Below are 22137 nucleotides of genomic sequence, written 5' to 3'. Positions count from 1 at the left end.
CTACAGAGAACATTGGCAAGTTCACGCTGGGCATTAGCCTGTTCCCTAAGGACAATTAGCTTGTCCAGGTTTGCTTCTGGGTGTTTGGCTAGTTCCCAAATTAGCTGCCTGTTCATGGCCGCTTCTGCAGAAACACTACTGGCTAACAAGTGGTAGTTCTTCCTCATCAGCTGAGGGGGCGGCTGGTTGGGCAAAATCCCATTTCATTGGGCTCAGAGGCAAAGGCAAGGGGGAACTTCATGGGGGTGCTCAGAGATATCCCTGCATCCTTGGAGATGCTGCCAGAAATGGAGTCTCTGGTGAAAACTCGCCAACAGGCTGCAAAGGAAAGTAAATGTAGTGCTAAAAAGTCACCCATGTCATGAGAAAGCCTCAAAACTGGCAATATAAAAGCCCATCAAAGACAGGTCTGTTCCAGATAGCCTTGCTAGCACTGCTTTTTAGATAGACTCAGAGGACAGAATAAACTGCTCTGCTCTGAAGTCACAAGACTGGGTCTTCCCTGTTTTTCAATCTAGGTCAAATTTTCACAGAAAGGAAAAAAAAATTGGTAATAGAAAAAAACAGCTCTAAAAAAGTCAACATTTTACTGTTAGCTTTCTTTTGGAAGTCTCTTTATCAAATATCTACCTGATTATTTCTTCATCAGGAATAGGCAACATACTATCCTGAGACCCTGTGTGAGAAAACTTGGGCAGTTTAACTTACAACTGCCTTTTCTTCAAAGCCTAGATGTCCTGAGCTGGAGACAACATACAGGGCCACCCTTCAGCTTGTTCTGTAACATGACCATGTCCCAGGAACATCATGCTTGCTATAGACTGAATTGTGTCTCTCCCCCATCTCCAAATTTGTATATTGAAGCACTACCCCTCAATATGATGCTATTTGGAGATGGGGCCTTTGGAAAGTGATTAGGTTTAGAAATAGTCATGAGAGTGGGGTTATGATGGGATAATAAATGCCCTTAGAAGAAGAAACCAGAGAATTAGCTCTCTCTCCACTATCTGAAAATACAGTAAGAAATGGTAGTCTTCTAAGTCTTCTAAGCCAGGAAAAGGGTCCCGAAAGACAGCTTCGTTTTGGATCTCCCAGCTCTAAAACTATGGCAAATCAGTGTCTGTTGTTTAAGATACCCAGTCTACTGTATTTTGTTATGGGAGCTTGAGCTAAGACAACGTTGAATGAAGCTCGGTTCTGTTTCCTGGTTGCTTATGTTGGGGGAAGGGACTGAGAAGAAGATTTCAAGAATTAACAATAGATCTTGACAACAAAGTTACTGCTTTAAGAGCTGTAATGGTGTGGGGGCAGGCAGAGACAGTAAGAACGCTGTTTGTCAGAATCTGCTGGGTCAATGAAATCTGAGAACTGCAGCTATGAGCTGAATATGATCCTCTTAGACTTTGGACTCTGTCCTTCTGAACCTGAAGTAAAAAGCTATCACTCTGAATAAGTAGACATGTGCAGCTTATTTTAAATCTCCAGACTACACCAGTACCATGCCCTAAAGTGAAATCTCCCATGAAATACCCATTACATCCAGAAACCACATCAAATGGAGGCTGCTTGTCTATACAGTGAGCTGGATACAAGGTTCAGACAACTTTAGAAATTACTGTCTGGGTCCTCATTGTCCCTACCAGGCTGACAGAGGACATGAAATCCTGAGTCCCTCTTAGTCATCTCAACTCCAGGTGACAAGGAAAACATTACATTGGAATTAAGCCCAGAATTTCAGGGTGACCCCCTAAACCTATAGATTTGCCTGAGATTAGAGCATGTAGATTCTCTATGCAGCCCCAATATTTCTAATACCTGAACATAAAGTCTGTTCCAAGGGGTCCTCGAAGTTCTCAGTCCTGGGAGCCATGTTGCTGACATCCTGGATAACCTGCCCTTGCTTGTTGGGCTTTTCAACTTCCTTCCGAGCCATGTGCTATCTTATGCTGAGATTCTGTGGGTTGTCCTGGATTGTCACTTCTTTTCCTTGGAAGGATCTAGATCTGGTAGACTCTGGTTCTGGCACCTGACCTAAATAGCATTGTCTCTCACGTTTTCAGGCTCCAAAGAGGCATGTGTGTAGAGAACTGATCTACAGTTTTGTAAAACATCGTGTGTGGGGATCCACCACTAACTGCACTGGTATCAAGATGCATGGACATTTGCATTCTGGCCCACAGAGTGCTTTTGCCTCATTTTCTTTGCTTCATCATGAGTCTTCATGATGGTGGATGTTCAGATGCTCAATATACCAAGGTATACTCAAGTATACCATTGGTATACTCAATATACCAATGCTCAATATACCAAGGATAGAAAATGATTTTTGCCCTGACTATGGGATAGCTACAACTCTCTGGGTTTAGACACACTGGAGATAGGAAGGAAAAGGAGCAAATGGCATAAAACAAACAAACAAACAAAAACCCCAAATGAAAAAAAAACAAAGGAAAAAGAAAGGTACCTAACATCTGGTGGCAGGCTTAATGACTATGACTCCTGGAAGGTTTCTAGTGGACTCTCTGCATTTCCTGGAGCCAAGTGTTTCTGCTGACACTGAATACAGAGGTTTGGCTGGGTGTCAGGCTGTTAGACCACATGCAAATGGCAGGTGGCTCTCCAGGAAGGAAATCAGTGCTACTCCATATCTTCCCATGAATAGCTATCAAACTATGCTAAAAAAAAAAAAAAATAATTAGTATAGACTTGGATCAGTTGTAGAGGACCTATTGTGGTGGGGGCGAGGGGGAACCATGAGCTGAGAACTCAAAGACATCAAAAATGCCAAGCAAGGGGGCAAATTCCTCCAGAAAAAAATAGGTGGTATAAAAGCAGCACGAAGTTTCAGAGAAAGGTTAACCATCCCAGCTGTGTAGTTAAGAGACATGAACTAAGTATATAGCTACCATAATACACTCTTAAGTAACAGGAAGTTGGGGACAGGGATAGAGAACACAGAACTATTGATATGATTTTAGCCCTTATTTTGAATTCGGGCAAGAGAAGTATGTTAGAAAATTCCACATTTATGAAATAGTGAAATTTCCTAAAACTTCATAAGGAAGGTAGCCTTCCTCAGAGTGCAACTGATCCTCCTGTCTGGGAATCAAGTTGGAACCCTTTGCTAAATTAAAGGTCTTACAAATGTTCTAGAGGACCCGCTGCTGTGAAGCAGTTTTTATTCTGTCTTCCCTGAAGAGGTTCCTCAGTGTAGCACCATGGGATGACAGCTATGCCACAGGGAAAGCTCTCACAACTTTGCAGGAAAAGGGGGGATTTCTTCTCAGTCGCCTGTTAGGGAACCTAGACTGCGTGGCTTTAAGTATGTCTTTTAGTTACATGAACTACCAATTAAGCCAGATTTGTTTGAGAGGCCTTAGAAGCATCCGAAGCTTCTAATGAGACAGTGAGGGTCAGGCTGGGAGCATGGGTACTTGTGCACGGCCATACCTCCTGGCTTAGCCCATTGTGCACTTCTTCTGTGACTGGCCCTTCTGAAGTAGCATGATGACTTGACAAGTGAGAAAAAGTACTTAATACACTGCTCTCATCCTTTCAGTATGTAACAACCAGGATGATCTGCTAGTGAAGCAGCCCAGGAAGATAGCACATTTGTGACTTAGGTTTTCAACTATACAGTCTCTTGCTCCCCTGAAGTTTGGACAGTCCCTGAATCCATACCTTGCTCATTTGCATGCTCAACTGTGCACTGTGTAACAGTAACAGAACATGGGTACTTGACAGAGTTGACAGATGCAGGGGAAAACTTGACTCTGACTTTGAGCAGGTGACTTTCTAGTCACTTTTCTGTATTATGAGGACCAATTAAAAGGAAATAACGTTTGTAAAACATGTAGGAAAGCATGTGATACAGAGGGAATAGGTAAGTTAAAATTCATGTTACTTTTAAAGTAGTATTAGTATAGATACAAAAAAGATGACTTTACTTCTTCAACAAAGTTTATTTTTGAAGCATACATAGTTTTAATTATTAGCCTTTGTGGAACTTTACTTCATTCAAACCCAACTTAATATAGGAACAAATAATTCTCTGTAGAAAATACTTCTCTCTCACCTTGGTTGTTTCATTGATGATTCGGAACTTGGTGCTGTCTTTGCCTGTCGTGGCTGAGTCTAGTGATGCCTGATAGGTTGATCTCCTGGAGAGCTGCTGTTTCTGACGCCTGCAGATATACAGAATATAAATACCCAAGAATTATTTGTGACTGTCAGCATCCAAGACTATATTATCATGTGGAAGTCATTAAAATTCACTATGATGGTAAATGAACTGGGTCCAGACAGTATTAGTACTCTCATAAAGTACTAACAGGAGTTCTTTGTTACTAGAGTGCTAATAAAATTAGTACGAATAAGAATAATACAAATGTAATTGCTCAACAAAGCACTGTCCAAGGACGGCATTTCGTCCCCTTTATTGAGAAGGTGGGGCAGTTTTCATAGATGACATTAATTAGTTTGTTAATTTCCCTTCCTCCTTCCACAAAATGTACACTTTAATAGAAACTCAATAAATTCTTACGGAAATCCAATATAATCCAGTGACTTAACAAAATGACCAAGAGTTCCTATAGAATTCCCTCTAAGGTATCTGTTCAGAATTTAAGTGATCTGATTTTCTTCCTTTAGAGCAGTGTGAATAAATTAGAAATTTGTAACACAGGATACAATTTTTGGTGGTTTCAGGTTTAGGATCACACAAAGATATTCAACAAAAGAATTTTAAAGAAATATTTTCTGAAGCTCTGGGGAAAGAGGTAATCTTATATAGTGGTGATTAGAGCATAAAACGGTACAATCCCTATGGGGGTGTCTCTGGTAATAGGTACAATTTTAGATGTATTTATTCTTTGATGCAGTAATACCATTCCTGGAAATTAATCCTATAAATACACTTGCAGGTGTAGAAAATGACACACGTATAGCTTTTCATTATGGCATGACTTTATAGCTAAAGGATTAAAAACTCAAGGATCTAGCAATAGGAAGGAGAAAAAATAAATCATAGTACATCTACCCAATAGAATACTACACAGCCATAAAAAGAGAGGACAATCTCTATATACTCATGCAGAGCTCTTCAGAATAAACTATAAAGCAGAAAAAAAAAAAAGAACACAACAACATATATAGGAAGTGACTTGGTATAAGAAAAGCAGTGATATAAGAATATATGTATTTACAAAAAGAAATACTGGGAGGATAAAAAAGAAATTAATAAATCTGGTTACTTAGAGGGATAAGATGTAGAATGGGGTGAAGGGGGACAGGCATGGGAGTAACCCTTTTCAAAGTATATCTTTTTATATTATTTGACTTCTGAAACCTATAGAAGTATTATCTGTTCAAAGATATAAACACTTTTAAAATAAGATATGTATTTATTTAGAAATTTAAATAAGACAGTAATAAGTACATAAAGGTGAATGTCTCCTGTCTGATGAATTTCTTAATGATTATATTTCCTAACTGACCCTTTCCTTAAAAAGCCTACAAACATTGCGACATTGAAATGTTTTGATCTAGGTAATACATTTCCTCTCCTTACCTGTAGAAAGCAATCTTGTTGCAATCTTTGAAAATGTTTTTATCCACAGCTTCATCTTCAACACTAAATAAAAAGACATTTTAAGAAATTTATTATCTCCAAAGTTTGTGAATCCAATTTTTGTTCCTTCTCTAACTACAGCATGAACATAGGTAATAAACTTCTGCAATGCAAAATTGTGTCGTGACCATAACATAATACGATAGCCTGTGTGCTGCCCGGTAACATCCTTTTGTAAATCACACAAGGTAAACAACAAAATATCAAGTTCTGGGAATACACCAAAAGCACTGGAAAAAGAGTACTGTCACTTATAAGGAAGGGTTCTTTTAAAATAATGACTGAAGGCTATAACTACAATAATAAAATCAGAAGAGGCAAAACCACAAAAAACCCAAACGAAACAAAAACAATCCACCCACTTATTTATTTGATAAAATATTTTCAGAATATTCTTACTGAGTGCTGGGCCCTGAGGAAGATAGGAAGGAATGTGTCTGAGCTTCCTACAAGAGCCTAGCCTACAAGTACAAATCAACCTGACAAATACTTCAACAGAGGTATGTGCAAGGGGCTAGAATAATAGAAACAGATGTAAAAAGAAAATCTTTTGCTTCTGAATGATGCTGACAATTAGGAGTCAACGATTTTTAAAACCAAGTTCCTAGAATAGCTGTTTCTGCTATAGATCATGAATAAGATACATACATATTGCTGCTAGAGAATATGTATTTAAATTAGCCTCCAGTGGCACCTAGCTGGATTACTCAGTCGGTGAGTGAAGCAGCTCGGTCTTGGGGTTCTGAGTTCGAGAGCCCCGTGTTGGGTATAGATTACTTAAAAATAAAATCTTTAAAAAAAATAAATTAGCCTCCATATGATTAAAACAACGATAGACTGTAAGGAGGGGGAAAACCACTGGCCTTCAAGCAGACATGTTGCTGAATACAGCTATAGTCAGCATGTCTATGAATATGTAGGAAACTATGATTGAACACAAATTTCCAGATAGGAAAACAAGCCCACACAGATACACTTGGCTGTATTAAGAAATTATTTTTTTGGAAGTCATCAAATCCTTCACTGATGCAGTCTTTGTCAGTGTTTCTTTTAATCAAGTCTGCAAAGATTTGAGAAATTTAGTCTTTTTGCTTTCCAGCTTTCAAGGATGAGCTCTGTAATAATATAGGAAGATGGGGGTACAGCTGAATATGGAAAACAACATGCTTGAAATTCACAGGTTACAGTTCTAATCACAACTCTTCTACTGTTTTGTAAACCATCCTAAAAGTATTTTATGAGGGGCTAGCTATTAATATCAACTACTTCCCTGGGGAATTGAGAAAAAATTATAAAGATTAAGTACACAAATATGAAACATGCAACTAACATGTCATTCAACAATCAGTAAAGCCTTCAAAACCAGAATGTTGCTTTCAGTTACTATCTATCCCCCGCTGTTTGAATTCAGTCCCTGCAGGACCACTGGGCCTTTACCTGATTTCTTCTTTCCCAGCAGCTTCCATGGCTTCCCAGGCAATTCGACCCGCTCTCAGCGCTCAGGCCAGGGCCAAGCGCGGTCTTTTTAAAACGCCTATTGGCCGTCTTTCTAAATTACAACCAGGATTTCACCACTGTCAGGTCCTGGGAAATGGAGTCCTCTCCAGGTCCTTAAGGAGTAGCAAATCTGCACTTACTCCTCGTTTTTCCAGGCCAAATTAGCGCTTCTACATGGATTTAGTTGGCCAAATTTTCTTAGTTACGAATGCCCGACGAAGAACTGCTTTCCTGAGGAATCAAAACTGTCTTTGCGGTGGAGGGGGCGTGTACTCAAAGAGCCCTAGAGGAGAAAAGTCAAGAGCGTGAGAAACAGGAAATACGGAGACCTCTTGCCTGACCCAGGCCAAACTTCCGCAGGTTTATCTCCGTGACCGTCACGCCACAGATCCTGAAAACTGACCCACTCTCACTCAGCTTTTAGTAGAAAGTGCCGACCTGCTCTGCGCTGAAGCTTGGTGTTCCCCGGTCAAATTCTGCTTTCCCGTTTCAGGGCTAAAACGGTCTTTATAAAGGGTATATCTACTACAGTAGATACAGTTCTGTAAGTGCTTATACTCTACCACTGCCAAATTCCGTCTTTGCTTAAATATCTCCAGAAAACCGAGAACTCACTACTACACGCCAAACAGGCGAACTTACGGCTTTCCCAGACTTCGGCCCCAGCGACTGACTTTGATCTAGAACGGATGAGAGGCTGGGGAGAACGAGAGGAGGAGAGAGCCAAACGCCACAATGGGTGCCTGCGTGGTCCCCAGACCCTTCTTTAAGGGCCGGGAGAGAGAAGAGCCGACCGAAGCGGAGGCGGCTTTTGATAAACATCCTAACGCTCCAAGGTGACCGGCAAACCACAGGACTACGTCTGCGCTGTACGGTCTAAAACTCACACGAGGTCGTGACGGCTGGCTTAGGGAGGGGCTGCTGGGTGGCCAAACAAACAAGCCCCGGGAGGTTTCGAGGACCCGGATGATCCCGCCCCCAGAGCAGAGCCGGAAGAGGGCGGGGCGAACCGGAAGACGGTGAAATGCTTTCGGTAGGCGCTCCATGGTTGTGAAGATGGCGGCGGCTGCGTGGCCTCAGGTGCTGCCTGTCATTCTTCTACTTCTGGGGGCTCAGCCGTCCCCACTGTCGCTCCTCGGTGTAGGACCGGCACCTGTCGCCGCTGCCGACCGATCCAAGTGGCACATTCCGATACCGTCGGTGAGTGTTCACTTCAGAAGCAACTGAGCCTGGAGGAGCAAGGGGTGGGGCTACGGCGGCCTTAGGGGTCCATGAAGGTTCCGCTGAAGTCCGCTTCCAAAGGAGTGGAATTGCGTGGAGCGTCTGTGTCGCTGGTTAGCAGGGACCCACCTCCCTGGAGCCAACAGCCGTGCACTTCTGTGGGTAGGTTAGCGGGAGTGCCAGGGCCACTTCAGGAGTGGAGAAGAATGGTGGAACGGTATCTTACCAGCGAAGTCAGAGAGAACTTTGAATGCCTTAGTTGAGACGGGAAAGTTGATGAAAGGGTGGAGAACGGTTTCCCTTTCAGCTGAAGTTTCACAGAATCCACTGACCCCGAGTTGCATGGAGATCTGGAAATAGGTGTCTTTCTTTCTGTTTTTCCTCTGCACTTTTTTGTTACTGGATGATTCTACTTAACGAAGTTGTTTGGTATCATTGGAACTTTGGAATGGTTATTTTAAGCTTTGCTGTGTGATTAGGAAGCCTAGGCATTTAAAAAATATATTCTAACATGAGAATGGCTGAAATGGAAGAAATTTTATTCTAAAACTTGATACGGTGAAGGTAGCCTTTCTTTTGGGTGATTTACTAGATAGGTTGACCCTTTTTGTCCTACTCCCCTCCTTTAAACCTCATTTGAGTTAAGTGCTGTAGTCCTGCGATCCAACAAATAGGATGCATCCAGGAAATGCCAGAAAGCATTTTGTCCTGTTGAAACCACGGTGACCTTTTTGTTTCATTCTGCTCTGCTCACTGGCTGTAATGTCGAAATTTCATTTGAGCTTTTATATGGCAAACATTAATAGCTTTTGTTCATTCAAAGATCTTCAGGTTCTGACTTTTAGGTATTGTTGGTAAAATGGTTACTAGTTAAGTTCATCTGTCTGCTCATACAGTAGTTTATTTGAAGAAATGATTGGGTTATTCTGAACAGTGATTAGTGAGTAAAGGGAATTTACTTGAAGATTTAAGTTGAGATTTCTAGCAACTTCTCTCATAAAGTCCTTGCTTCATGGTCTGTGGGGAAAAAATTGTCTCTACACCAAGCTACAAACTTCTGCAGTTTGGATACGGTTGAATTTTACTAAAAGGAAGGATATTCATGTATTTTTTGTTGTTGTTAAGAAAACTAACTTAAAGATTTTATAAATTTAGGTTTTGTAACAATTATATTCTGCCTTGGGAATTAAAGTGATCTGATGCTAATTATCTTTCTCCTTTATCTTTGCAGGGGAAAAATTATTTTAGTTTTGGAAAGATCCTGTTCAAAAATACCACTATCTTCCTGAAATGTGAGTTTTTGCATTTCATGAAGTTTTTATTTGAGTTTTTAAGTGATCTTTAAACTTTTAAATTACGTAGTTTCTATCTCTGACCTACTCTAAATGTAAGCTTTGAAATTTAATAGTCTGGCATTATTTAGGCATAAACATCTTAGTGTAATTAAGGTCTTTTCACTGAGTAATCTTCGGAATACTTGTGTGAACTTTATTTTCTTCTCTTGGTTTTCTGGTGTTTATACAGTTAGACCAATTAATGTTGTTTGATTGTCTGCATGGTGTTTTAATCTGTCCTATGTCAAAGAGATACCACTGTCTTGGCTTTTGTGTGCTTGTTAGATGTTTACTGAACACATGACTTAGGTTTGTCAGACCTTTGGCTCTGAATGCATATGTTCAGTAAACCTTTGTTTACAGAAGGTGTATTTTCCTATTTGGCTCTTTGAAAGAGGAAGCTCAAGGCTCTCACCGGGGAATAGGGATCATATAGAACAAAACCAGTCTGTCCACTGAGAAAAACCACTGTATCTGAATCCAGAATATCCCATTGCGTATTAAAGAAAGGCTTCCTTTTATTTTTGAAACTGGCTTTATTTTAGGGAATAAATGATCATGGATAACTCTATTTCAGGATCAGGGATAAAAGTTCAGGTCATCCATTTGTGCTTCTTTGCCTATCTTTCTCCCTGAAAGTGCAAAGTTATAAGTTGTAGTTGGATGATTTTGTTTTAATCATTTACTAAGAAACCTACTATGCGCCAGGCATTGTTTTAGATAGCAAGGAAGTGATAGAAAAGGCGCGCTCTCTTCCTGAGCTTACAGTCTAACAGGAGTGAAGGGGGCTGGTACAATTTCTATAAAAAACAGACTATGTCTATGAAAATACAGTTTCTTGACTAAGGACTTAAATTTGGTTTAAATCAGATTACTGAAACAAACTGGCCTGTCTTGTGAGGTTGGTGTGCTAGATAAGACTAACTTTTCAGGACAGCGGTATTTGGTTTTTTGGAATAGCCTGACAGCCTGCATGCTATTCTACCTTTTTATCGTCTGTAGTCTTTTCTCACCTGTTTTTTGATAAACTGGTGCTTTGCCACCTTACGCAAGCTGCTATTCTGCTGTGTTTACATTTTCATTTTTGGGGAGAATTTGAGACTCCTAAAAAATTATACTGTGTTTCCTTTTGTTACTTCTCTGTTTGCTCACATTTACCTTGTCTTTGATTTTATACTTTTAGGGCTATGGGATAGCTTTCCGTGAAATTGCCGCGTCTCTTAATGCCATCTATTCAAAGTTCCAAATGGTGTCTTTTAACATATAGTAGTATTTTTGCAGCCAAGTCTTTCTGAAGATCTTTTGTTTAGGGGATTTTCTTATTGGCTTCTATTTAGTTAATAGAAGAATTTGTATGGTTCTTCTGAATATTTTACAGTGAGATTGCAAATATCCTTTTTATCATTTCCATAAATTCTGTTTAGCACATCAGAGTTTTGTGTATTTTAATTGAACCTTGTAAAAGTGTTTCACTTGAAAATTAATTTGAGAAAACAATTTAAAACACAAAAGGGAAGGTTATAATTTTAGGTGTGTGCCTTTTGTTAAGAACCAAAAATAGATTCTTAGATACAGTCATGTTTATCTTTGTCACATTTGCATAAAGCAAGTATCTTGTATATTTTCCATAACGCAGCTGGAATCAAAGATAAATTGACTTCCAGGTGGGACAGCTGATGAGTGATACAGTCAGATTTATGCTCTCAAGTTTTCAGACTAATGCCTTGGCCCTCTAGAATATTGTATTCCAGACATTGTTAATGAGTTATGAGGCCACTCTGCCTTCTTGAGATTCCTTGAGGCCTTTCTTAAGGTGGGTTTTGGAAAGAGTTTTTCATTTTTGCTTTTGCTCTTCCTTCCTTCCCCAGCCAGGTTTGCTTTTTTTCCTTAGTTCTTTCTGTCTAGTTTTGATATCTTTCAAGGTCTAAGCCATTAATTTTTCCCTCAGTTGAACTATTTTTGAATACTGCCTTATGATGTCTCTAATGTTATTCCTTGTTTCTCCAACTAGAATGTAGCCTCCTTAGGAGTCCTGTTCTCCAGCCTGACACAGTGTCATGTAGCTTTGTATGCTTAAGTGTTCTGCTAAGTAAATATTTGAATGATAATAGAAGACTGGTTTTAACTGAGGATTGCTTTATCACTTCCAGGTTTTTTCCAACAGAGAACCCAGGAATTGAGGTTTTAAGGCATAAAAATAGATACACTTAAGCAGGTCAGAAACTTCTTTTGTGAACAATAGTACTTTTATCTGAAGAATATCCACTTCTTTTTACGTATATTACCTTATATTCGGAGAAGAGGTGGTCTTTGAATACCTAAAGTTAGCAGGAAAAATAGAATGTGGGGTAACAGCCTAGGATTCACAAAGTTTTCTTCTTTTATAGTTGATGGAGAACCTTGTGATGTATCTTTGAATATAACCTGGTATCTGAAAAGTGCTGATTGTTACAATGAAATCTACAACTTCAAGGTAAGAAATATAAAATTAACAGACTTCTTGGACTTTAAATATCATCGGGTCCTCCCTTATAGAGGAAGGAGTGTCATGTAGCTAGGAGGGAAAGAGCTGAAATTAGAATCTTCTGTGCTTCCCAGTTTGCAGACCTACAATGCTAGCAAACTTTTTGGTCTCAACCCTTAAAAATTACTGCATACTCCTGCTCACTTTAGCAGCACTGTAGAAATGCTGACAGTACGGATTCCCATCTTTGGCCCCCCATTTTGTTCGTTTGTCAGTTGCTTTTCTTATGGGGCTGTGTGTTCCAAGCCCCTTAGAGATTATTATACATAACCTTAGAAGTATCCAAAATCTATAAAGAACTTACCAAACTCAACACCCAAAGAATAAATAATCCAATCAAGAAATGGGCAGAATGCATGAACAGACATTTCTCCAAAGGAGACATACAAATGGCCAACAGACACCTGAAAAATTGCTCAACGACACCCAGCATTGGGGAAATACAAATCAAAACTGCAATGAGATACCACCTCGCACCAGTCAGAATGACTAAAATGTGTAAGTCAGCAAGCACTGAATGTTGGTGAGGATGTGGAGAAAGGGGAGCCCTCCTACACTGTTGGTGGGAATGTAAGCTGGTATAACCACTCTGGAAAACAGTATAGAGGTTCCTCAAAAAGTTGAAAATAGAACTACCCTACAACCCAGCAATTATACTACTAGGTATTTACCCCAAAGATACAGATATAATGATCCGAAGGGGCACCTGCACCCAAATGTTTATAGCAGCAGTGTCCACAATAGCCAAATTGTGGAAAGAGCCCAGCTGTCCATTGACAGATGAATGGGTAAAGAAGATGTGGTATATACATAAAATGGAATACTATTTAGCCATCAGAAAAAGTCTTGCCATTTGCAACAATGTGATTGGAACTAGAGGGTATTATGCTAAGTGAAATAGGTCAATCAGAGAAAGACAGTTACATGCTTCACTCATATGTGGAATTTAAGAAGCAAAACAAAGGATCATAAGGGAAAAGAGAGGAAGATAAAACAAGATGAAATCAGAGAGGGAGACAAACCAGAAGAGACTTTTTTGTTTAAAGATTTTATATATTTTTATTGTTTGAGAGCAAGAGAGAGCATGAGTGGGGTGAAGGGTAGGAGGAAAAGCAGACTCCCTGCTCAGCAGGGAGCTCAATGCAGGACCTGATCCCAGGACTCGAGGATCATGACCTGAGCAGAAGGCAGACACTTAACTGACTGAGCCACCCAGGTGCCCAACCATAAGAGACTCTTACAGGGTGACTATAAAAGTAGTTATAGGGTAACAGGGTGATGGGTATTAAGGAGGGCCTGTGATGGATGAGTACCATCCATCGCATACAATACTGGTGAATCACTGAACTCTATCCCTGAAATTAATAAACATTATATGTTAATTAAATGAATTTAATAAATAAGCAAAAATTTTAAGAAAAGAAAAGGGAATGCCTACTTTGAGAATGCCTACTTTAAGAAAAGAAAAGGGAAAGCCAGGATTGGGGGAGGCTTGTTTTGGCCTTCCATGAATCTGTTAGAGATAACATTGTCTCTACCCTTCCTGATGCACAGGTAGTGCCACAAGATCTAATTAAAGATTAGCTGTTTATTAGGTGCCCACAGGCACTTTACAGGTGCATGGGAATCCTTTGATCTCACTACAGTGCCCTTCTTTGTGTCTGCTCACTGTATAAAATCTATGGACTAGGGTCTGGATTTTGCAGAGAATAACTCTTCAGCTCCCATGTATTGTCCTATGCCCATTTCCCTCCCCCTGTCAGTAAGTTATCCTGAATAAAATTCTGCATAAACTGTAGAGAGTTGCCTCCTTCGTTTTCTAGTCTCAAAATACCTTCTCAGTTTGTGGAATACTTTATTGTTCCTCCTCCACCTTCTAACAAGCACATATACTAAAATTGGAACAATACAGAAGATTAGCATGGCCTCTGCATGAGAATGACACATAATTCATGAAACATTCCATATTTTTAAAAAAGTTACTGTAGTTTCCAAAAAACCTTTTGTTCATGTGGGTTACTGTATTAGAAATTAAAACAGAAAATACAGAAATATGTATTAATTTATTTTACGGTAGCAGTAATAAGTCATTGCATGTTAATACAAAAAACTTTCTTTTAGTGAAAAATAGTTTTTTCCAAAAAACACAGAAGAGGTATTATTTTGTATTTTTGCAAAGCCCTTTCTTCATTTGATGTTAGATATAGTAGAAGACAGCTGAATTCTTATATCTTCTTCACTCAGTTTATTGTGGTGTATTATTTTGGTTGAAGTATATGCACAAAATGTGGCCTCATGATACAGATACATAGTTGGAAAAGGGGATGATATTTTAAGTGTTTTCAGATAATTGGAGGTAGTGTTCTTTGATTTTATACCAAAATGTAACAAGTACAGTTTCTTAAAGTTTGGTGGCAGTGTGGTATCTGAGAGCATATCAGTCAACTTTATTCTTTCTCTTTTGTATTTAAATAAATTGGTGTGTCATGCACTTTGGTCTTTTATGTATGTCTAATTTTGGTTATTTTGAAAATAGTGCTTGACTGAATTTTATAAATCTTTAAAATATTAACTCATTTTACAATTAAGTTGAAGTGTTTATTATATATATACACATACATATTTTTAAAGATTTTACTTATTTGTCAGAGAGAGAGCATGCACAAATGGGGGGCAGCAGGCAGAGGGAGAACTAGGCTCCCCACTGAGCAGGAAGCCATACGTGGGGCTCGATCCCAGGACCCTGGGTTCATGACCTGAGCTAAAGGCAGATGCTTAACCCACTGAGCCACCCAGGTGTCCTGAAGTTATATTTGTTAATATCACCCTCCTGTCACATCAGAAACTCCTTAAGTATTGTGAGAAAGATGCAGTTTGAAAGCTCAAATTTTATCATTGGCAAAGAATACTTTCTGTGTCTTCCTTGAAGTAACAGCCTCCCTTCACCCATTTTCAAGAAATTATCTCCCAAATAACCAAATCTGAATAACCTATAGTTTGTCAATTATTCTTGGAGGTAAATGGAAAAAGTGGATAATTCAGGTTATAAGTCAAAACAGTTGTAAAGTGTTTTATCTCTTTTATAGTATTTTGTATATTTCCCATTTTGTCTCATAGAGTATTAAAAAATACACAGTCCAGATTTAATAACATTAATAGATTTTACTGTTCATTAAGGACATTCTTAGTAAAACTGACATTTTTTTTCTTTTAAAGCTGTGTATGACTGACTGCAATGACTCCTGGTACAATTAGATGTCACTGCATTGATTCCTGATAAGGGGCAGCAATTTTACCCATCATTGCTTTTGCATTATCAGTACAAAGCAAATAACCTATTACTTTATTATTAGTAGTGTGGAATTAGTTTTAGATCTCATTTCACAGTTGACATAGTACACTGTACTTGGGCACTGAAGATATATGGCTCCAAGATGGATTTTTCAGGACTTTTCCATTCTGTTTCTAGCCTCTATGTACTTCTTTTTTTCCTTTTCAAAGATATTCTTACTGGTTTTTAAAAAAATGCCCACCATCTAGTTGGTTTTTCAAACCTTAAGGATTTTGAATTCCTGCCTTGTATTAGGGTTTTACATTACCTTTTTTGTGGTGTTGCTGACTGTTTTTTGCTTTTGTTATATACAACATTGGATAGGAGGTAGGATGGGGGGAAGGACCAAAGAATTTAAAGAGAAATGATAGTATGTCCAGAGTGTAGTTTGAAGCATTATTGATCTTTTGCTCTTAATCGATCACTAATTGAATTTACAGTTAAAAACTTTGTACATTTGATACTAGTGATAAACTGGTCAAGAACTTAGCAGATCTGGTCTTTATAGGTAAGATAAGAACGTAAAAATTATCTCAGGTTGCCGCAGGACAGAATTCTAGAAATGACATGCAGCTAGTTGGAGATGTAAAATTGGAGCTTAGGGGAAAAAGGGAAAGAGTAGGGATGTAGGTATAGGAGAAAAATTGCAGAACTGATGGATGCAGCCACAGAAATGGTGAATTTTTCTCAGAATATCCACAGTGGGCTATGAATAGTTACAGCAGTTTTGTACTCTTAGCTTATGAGCACAAGTATATCTTTTTGTTGGTGTTGGCAATTTAGTCTCTTAACTCTTGTAAATATATTTTCTTGTGACAAAACCTTCTGGACTCTGACATTTTCCACGTCTTCCTAGAATTTTTTAAACTACTCTTCGTAAGCAGTGGACTAGAATTCTAGTACTTGAGAGTCTAATACTGTTAGATTCTTGGATACTGTTACACAGTTTTTATCTGATGCTGTTAACTTTTAAAATAGCAAATTCAACAATGTGTCTGTCCTGTAAGCAATCTATTTGTTGTCTTCTAAATACCTTCCTTGTGAAAAGTAAGTTGTGTACTTTGTATTTTCTGTTTTTAACAGGCCGAAGAAGTGGAGACATATTTGGAAAACCTTAAGGAAAAAAAAGGTTTGTCTGGGAAATATCAAACATCATCAAAATTGTTCCAGAACTGCAGTGAACTCTTTAAAACACAGGTAATATTTGATAGTGGTTGGAAGAAAATAGAAGAGGTGAAATGTGTAATATCTGTATTTTTGGTGATTCCCCGTTTCCCACTTCCCAGTTCTTTGTTCTGACAGAAATAACTTGCATAGTCAGCCATTTAATATTTATCTTATCAAAAGGAGGATGTGCCTTCCTTCATGTGTAAAAAGCAAATCCCCATTTTTTTTTTTTATAGTAAAAAAATTTTTTACCATTTTAAGTGTGCCCTTTGGGGGCATTAAATACCTTTGTATTATTGGGCAATTATCACCAATAGTCATCTCCAGAACTTTAATCATCCCAAACTGACACTTCATAACCATGAAACAGTAACACTCCCCTCCCTCCTCCATTCCTGCTAACAACTATTCTACTTTGTCTTTATGAATTTCAGTATTCTAGATACTTCAAAGGAATGAAATAATAAAATATTTGTTTGGCTTCTTTCTCTTAGTGAAATGTTTTCAAGGTTTATCCATATATCATGTATCAGAATTTAATTCTTTTTTTAAGTATGAATTGCATATATATACCAAATTTTTTTTAACCATTCATCCACTGATGGACATTTGAAACCCCCAATTTTCAGTTCTCTTGTCATCTCATCTAATTGATACGTTTTCAGAAAAATCAGTGTTTCTAGATTTTACTGCTACAGACCTGATCTCAAAGAGTTGAATTTCATACTTTTTCTTGAGTAAAGGAGAAGAGGTAAATAATGTGTATTTTTAATGCTTACACATATGTAATCATGTAATTGGAATTATCTTCAAAATTTTTTTTCTTAGAAATAGGATCTAGCACCAGTTTTTTGATGGAGAAATTATATATTTTATGGGTGTTGAAAATAGTTCTTGTTAACTATAGCCTTTTTGTCCTTACTGTGTTTATTGCTTTGGAATATTTAGCAAATTGCCTCGAAGAGGCAGAGTTCACCAAAAGCTAGGTTTTCTTTCCAATTACTAGAAGTAAAGTTGATTTATAAGAAGACCTTAATTTAATAATTAGTGATTAATAAGCAAATGAGGTCATTGATAATCGAACTATAACAATTGATAGTTCAGTTCTTGTTATAGCTTAGAGTTTATGAATTTGGAGAAAAAAGATATCTTTATAATGGTGGAAGAATAAGGAATCTAGAAACAGTGGAATGTTGAGTAAGGGACTTTCTGTTAGTTTTCTAGCCTGGGAGGATTTGTTGGCCTTTCTTGGATTTTATCATGGAAAGCTACCTGTTGTATAGTATTGCCCAATGTTCACTTTGAGATCTGCTATAATCTTTCCAGGGTCTTGGCATACACCCCTATTAGTAAGCTTACCTCTCCTCCTTCAGTCTAATGTAACAGAGTTGAAATACATGTTCTAATTACTCAGGAAGGCAAATGCCTCATCTGTTGATAACTGATAAGAAAGGTAGTTAGTGTAGTTTTTTTAATAGGCGTGAGTGTGTTGTGGTGGAAAGGAGCACCTAACTCAATAGACCCAAGAGTTAAAAATCCTATGTTCAAATCCCATTTCTCCATCGAAAGCTTTATAACATGTAGCCATATTTTTCTGATCTGTAGCAGGAGAGGGAACCATAAGCTCTCTCCGTGCTAAGCATATACCTTCTGTTTAAGGGTTTTTTTAATTCTTAAAAGTCTTTAATTCTTAATAGAAAAATGGAATGGCCAGTTTAGTCTGATACTATTTTTTAGTTTGCAGTTTAGTTTATTCACTTGTTTATGGTTCATTGGAAATCTTTTGTCTTTCAGTGCCATATTTTTTTACTGTTACAATAAGTTTTGCTTTAACCATTTCAGTGGATTTTGAACTATGTTTTACTTTTATACTTCTTTAATTTTAATGTTCTGTTTCTTTCATAGAGCTTTTCTGGGGATTTTGTACATCGATTGCCTCTCTTAGGAGAAAAACAGGAGGTAATTGTTTGCCTTGTTATGTATTTCTGAGAGAAAAGTAAAAATTCTGAATTAATTTTCTTTTCCTTTTTTTAATGTTTAAAGGCTAAGGAGAATGGAACAAATCTTACTCTTACCGGAGACAAAACTGTAAGTATAGTAGCTAATTTGGAACAATGAACACATATTTCAGTTTCTTAGGTTTATGTGTTTTGAATCTTATTGATATTGTACCATTTAAAAAAGAAATTTAAGAATGGAAGTTTAAACACAAAATGCTGAGGTGCCTGCCTGGTTCAGTCAGTAGAGCGTATGACTTTTGATCTTGGGGTTCTCAGTTCATATCCCACATTGGGTGTAGAGATTACTTAAAAAAAAAAAAAAAAAAAAAAAAAACCAAAATACTTTAAACCCCAAAGTGTTAGTAATGGTTGTTGTTGATAGTATGAGCAATTTTTATTTTTTCTATGTATTTCCTGTATTTTCCCTATTTGCTAAAGTCTCTGTTGTTTTTATAATCATCAGCCAATAGATGTGACTCATAAATAGAAGAACCTTTTAAGAAAGAACCTCAAACTACGTCTAAAGTTATCTTACGATAGAGTATAATTGGAAGACAGTTTGGAAAGCTGAAATAAGGTTGAAAATGATAAATATGCCTTTATTTTCATAATTCACTTTCTAATTCACAATAACTAATTCCTCAAAACTTTACCTCTTAGAAATATAGAGGAAATAAGACTGTTAACCATATTGGATCATGCTTTTTACAAAGCCGATTGAAGTCTTAAATTTTATAATGACTTTATTCAGATATACATATCTCAGAATTCAGCCTTTTAAAACCTGTAATTCGGTGTTTTATATAGTATATTCAGAAGTTGTGCAACCACCAATCAGAATCTAATTCCAGAACATCTTTGTCACCCCAGAAAGTCACTATTTTGAATATGGGAAAGCCATTAGCAGTCACTTCTCTTCCCTTCCTTGTCACCCTTGAGACCACCTGTGGTCATCTCATTTCCGGTCTTTCCTTTTAAGTTTTTAGTCAGCCTGTTGAGAGCCCAGCCTGCTAACATCAGCTGAGGGAGGGAGGCAGTTATGATCTGTCACAGTTGCTGCTGAGTGCCTTTGATGGTGCCTTGAGTATAGGATCCTATATGAGGATGGATTAGGTCATATAAAAAGATAAGACCTGGGAAAGGAGCTTTTCAGCACCTACCGGAGAGCTCTGCCACTGGGTTTGAGGGCAGCTCCAAACCGGTTTTTTTTTTCCAGTGGCTGCCAAACTGCTGTTTTTCACAGCCATTACAGTTGTGAGAACTTTGGTTTTAAGGTGTTTGGAAGAGGGACGTGGGATTAGGATGAAAAAAAACACCACAGGCTTTTCTTAAGGAAACACATTTAGGGTTGGCACAAATTTTTAGCTAATTTCTGGACTTGGCAGAAATGTTGATTTAGATCATTTTGCCCATGTTCTTGTTGCTTTTGAGGATGAGTGCCTTTTCAGAGGTCCTCATTCTGCTATTTTGGAAGTGTCCCCCCTTTCCCTGCCCTGATTTATAGTTTATAGAATTTTAACCTAAAGATGAGTTTGGCACTGCAGACTTCGTTAAAAAAAGATTTTTTTTTCTTATAGCAAATCTGCATATATTCACTATCAAAAATTTAGAAAACAGGGGCGCCTGGGTGGCTCAGTGGGTTAAAGCCTCTGCCTTCGGCTCAGGTCATGATCCCAGGGTCCTGGGATCGAGCCCCACATCGGGCTCTCTGCTCCGTGGAGAGCCTGCTTCCTCCTCTCTCTCCCTGCCTGCCTCTCTTGCCTACTTGTAATCTGTCTGTCAAATAAATAAATAAAATCTTTAAAAAAAAAAAAAAAAAATTTAGAAAACATACATAAATGCAAAGAAGAAATAATCATTTAATACTACCACACACTGATAGAGTATAAATATATTTATTTTATAATGTTTTGTCTCTGGACATACTTATATTTATTTAATAATGGGAATCCTACAATATATATTACGTTGTAGCGTTTTTTTAGCTTGGCAGTATAACATGTACTTCCTTCCAGTTTAGTAAATACTGTATGACACCATTATTTAGGTCTCTGCAGAGTATTTTATTGTATTCATACATTGTAATTTGTTAGCAAACGATCCATTGTCAGACATTTATGTGTTTCATTATCTTGCAATTTTAAACAGCACTAGTGTGATTAATTTTGAATATTTAAAAAAATTTTTATATTCTGGTTTCAAAAGACTTCCATGTTGGCACACATGTTGCTTCTGTACACTTAAAAGTAAATCCCTTGTAATTTTATTTTCTAGCAGTTCAGTGTGATTACACAGAACACATATTTACTGACCAAAGTGAGATTATGTTATATATACTCCTATATAATTTTTTGTTTTCACTTACTAGATTGGTACATTGAGTGCTATTTTACTTTTTAATGGTTGCATACTATTTCATTTCACCATGATTTTTATATTTAACTCCTGATTCATTTATATTGTTGTGTTTCCAAATTTTCTCTATTATAGATGAGGTCCCATTCCTAATGTGTTGCTATACCTCTGTGCACATTTTTTTTTTTTTTAAAGTAGGCTCCACACTGGGGCTTGAACTCATGACTCTGAGATCAAGACCAAGTTGAGATCAAGAGTAGGAAATGCTCAACTCACTGAGCCACCCAGGTACCCTGAGCACATTTATTTTCTTAGCCTAAATTCCTAGAGGTTGAATTGTTGGTTCCAAGTGTATGCACAATTTGTAATTTATAAGTTCTTTTTTTATATTTTGTTCTATATGTTCTATATATATTTTGTTCTATATGTTTATATTTATTCTAGATAAAAATAACAGCAATTTATTGTCCTAAGAAAAGAGGATTGAGTTTCCCTCTGTGCTCACAATAATAACTGTTATAATTTAAAACAGATTTTATGCAGTTTGTCAGATTAAATTGTTGTAAATTGTATTTATAAAAAATTATTGTTGAAGCTAACCATTTATTTGTATGCAGATAGGTTGTTTGTAATTGTGCTTTAATTCAGTGGCCTTTTGTGTACAGCATTTTTAAAATTATTTTATTTTTTAAAAGATTTTATACTGTATTTTATTTTTGTTTTTGTTTTTTTATTTTTTAAGATTTTATTTATTTATTTGACAGAGAGAGAAACCGCGAGAGAGGGAACACAAGTAAGGGGGAGTGGGAGAGGGAGAAGCACGCTTCCTGCCAAGTGGAGAGCCCGATGTAGGGCTCGATCCCAGGACCCTGGGATCATGACCTGAGCTGAAGGCAGAGGCTTTAACCCACTGAGCCACCCAGGCGCCCCTTTAAATATTCTCTGCACCCAACAATGGGCTCGAACTCAGAACTCGAAGATCAAGAGTCACATTTTCCACCAACTGAGTCAGCCAGGCACCCTGTGAGCATAGCATACTTCTAAAATTTGCTCAAGGCTTGAGCCCTGTTCCTAGTGAT

At 37.7% G+C, this 22137-nt stretch overlaps 2 protein-coding genes across 5 annotated transcripts in view; one reads left to right on the top strand and one right to left on the bottom strand.

Moving 5' to 3' along the window:
* The window catches only part of GANC (glucosidase alpha, neutral C), a 78215-nt gene extending 70885 nt beyond the window's left edge, over nt 1–7330 (bottom strand). For both annotated transcript variants that reach the window (XM_080807877.1, XM_080807876.1), the window contains exons 1-3: nt 7067–7330; nt 5570–5632; nt 4076–4184 (exon numbers count right to left, since the gene is read on the bottom strand). In XM_080807877.1, the coding sequence (XP_080664003.1) occupies nt 4076–4184; nt 5570–5632; nt 7067–7095 (201 nt within the window). In that variant the 5' untranslated portion in view covers nt 7096–7330. The remainder of the gene's footprint in view (nt 1–4075; nt 4185–5569; nt 5633–7066) is intronic.
* A 781-nt stretch (nt 7331–8111) lies between these two features.
* Nucleotides 8112–22137, top strand: part of TMEM87A (transmembrane protein 87A) — a 43872-nt gene continuing 29846 nt past the window's right edge. The window contains exons 1-6 of one of the 3 annotated variants that reach the window (XM_080807997.1): nt 8112–8326; nt 9579–9639; nt 12069–12154; nt 16620–16733; nt 18609–18662; nt 18747–18791. In XM_080807997.1, the coding sequence (XP_080664123.1) occupies nt 8171–8326; nt 9579–9639; nt 12069–12154; nt 16620–16733; nt 18609–18662; nt 18747–18791 (516 nt within the window). In that variant the 5' untranslated portion in view covers nt 8112–8170. The remainder of the gene's footprint in view (nt 8327–9578; nt 9640–12068; nt 12155–16619; nt 16734–18608; nt 18663–18746; nt 18792–22137) is intronic. The other 2 variants (XM_080807998.1, XM_080807996.1) reach the window with 2 other exon arrangements.

The sequence above is a fragment of the Martes martes genome, assembly GCF_963455335.1.
Source record: "Martes martes genome assembly, chromosome: 7".
Classification (NCBI taxonomy): Eukaryota; Metazoa; Chordata; class Mammalia; order Carnivora; family Mustelidae; genus Martes; species Martes martes.
This window is presented reverse-complemented; position numbering and strand designations above follow the sequence as displayed.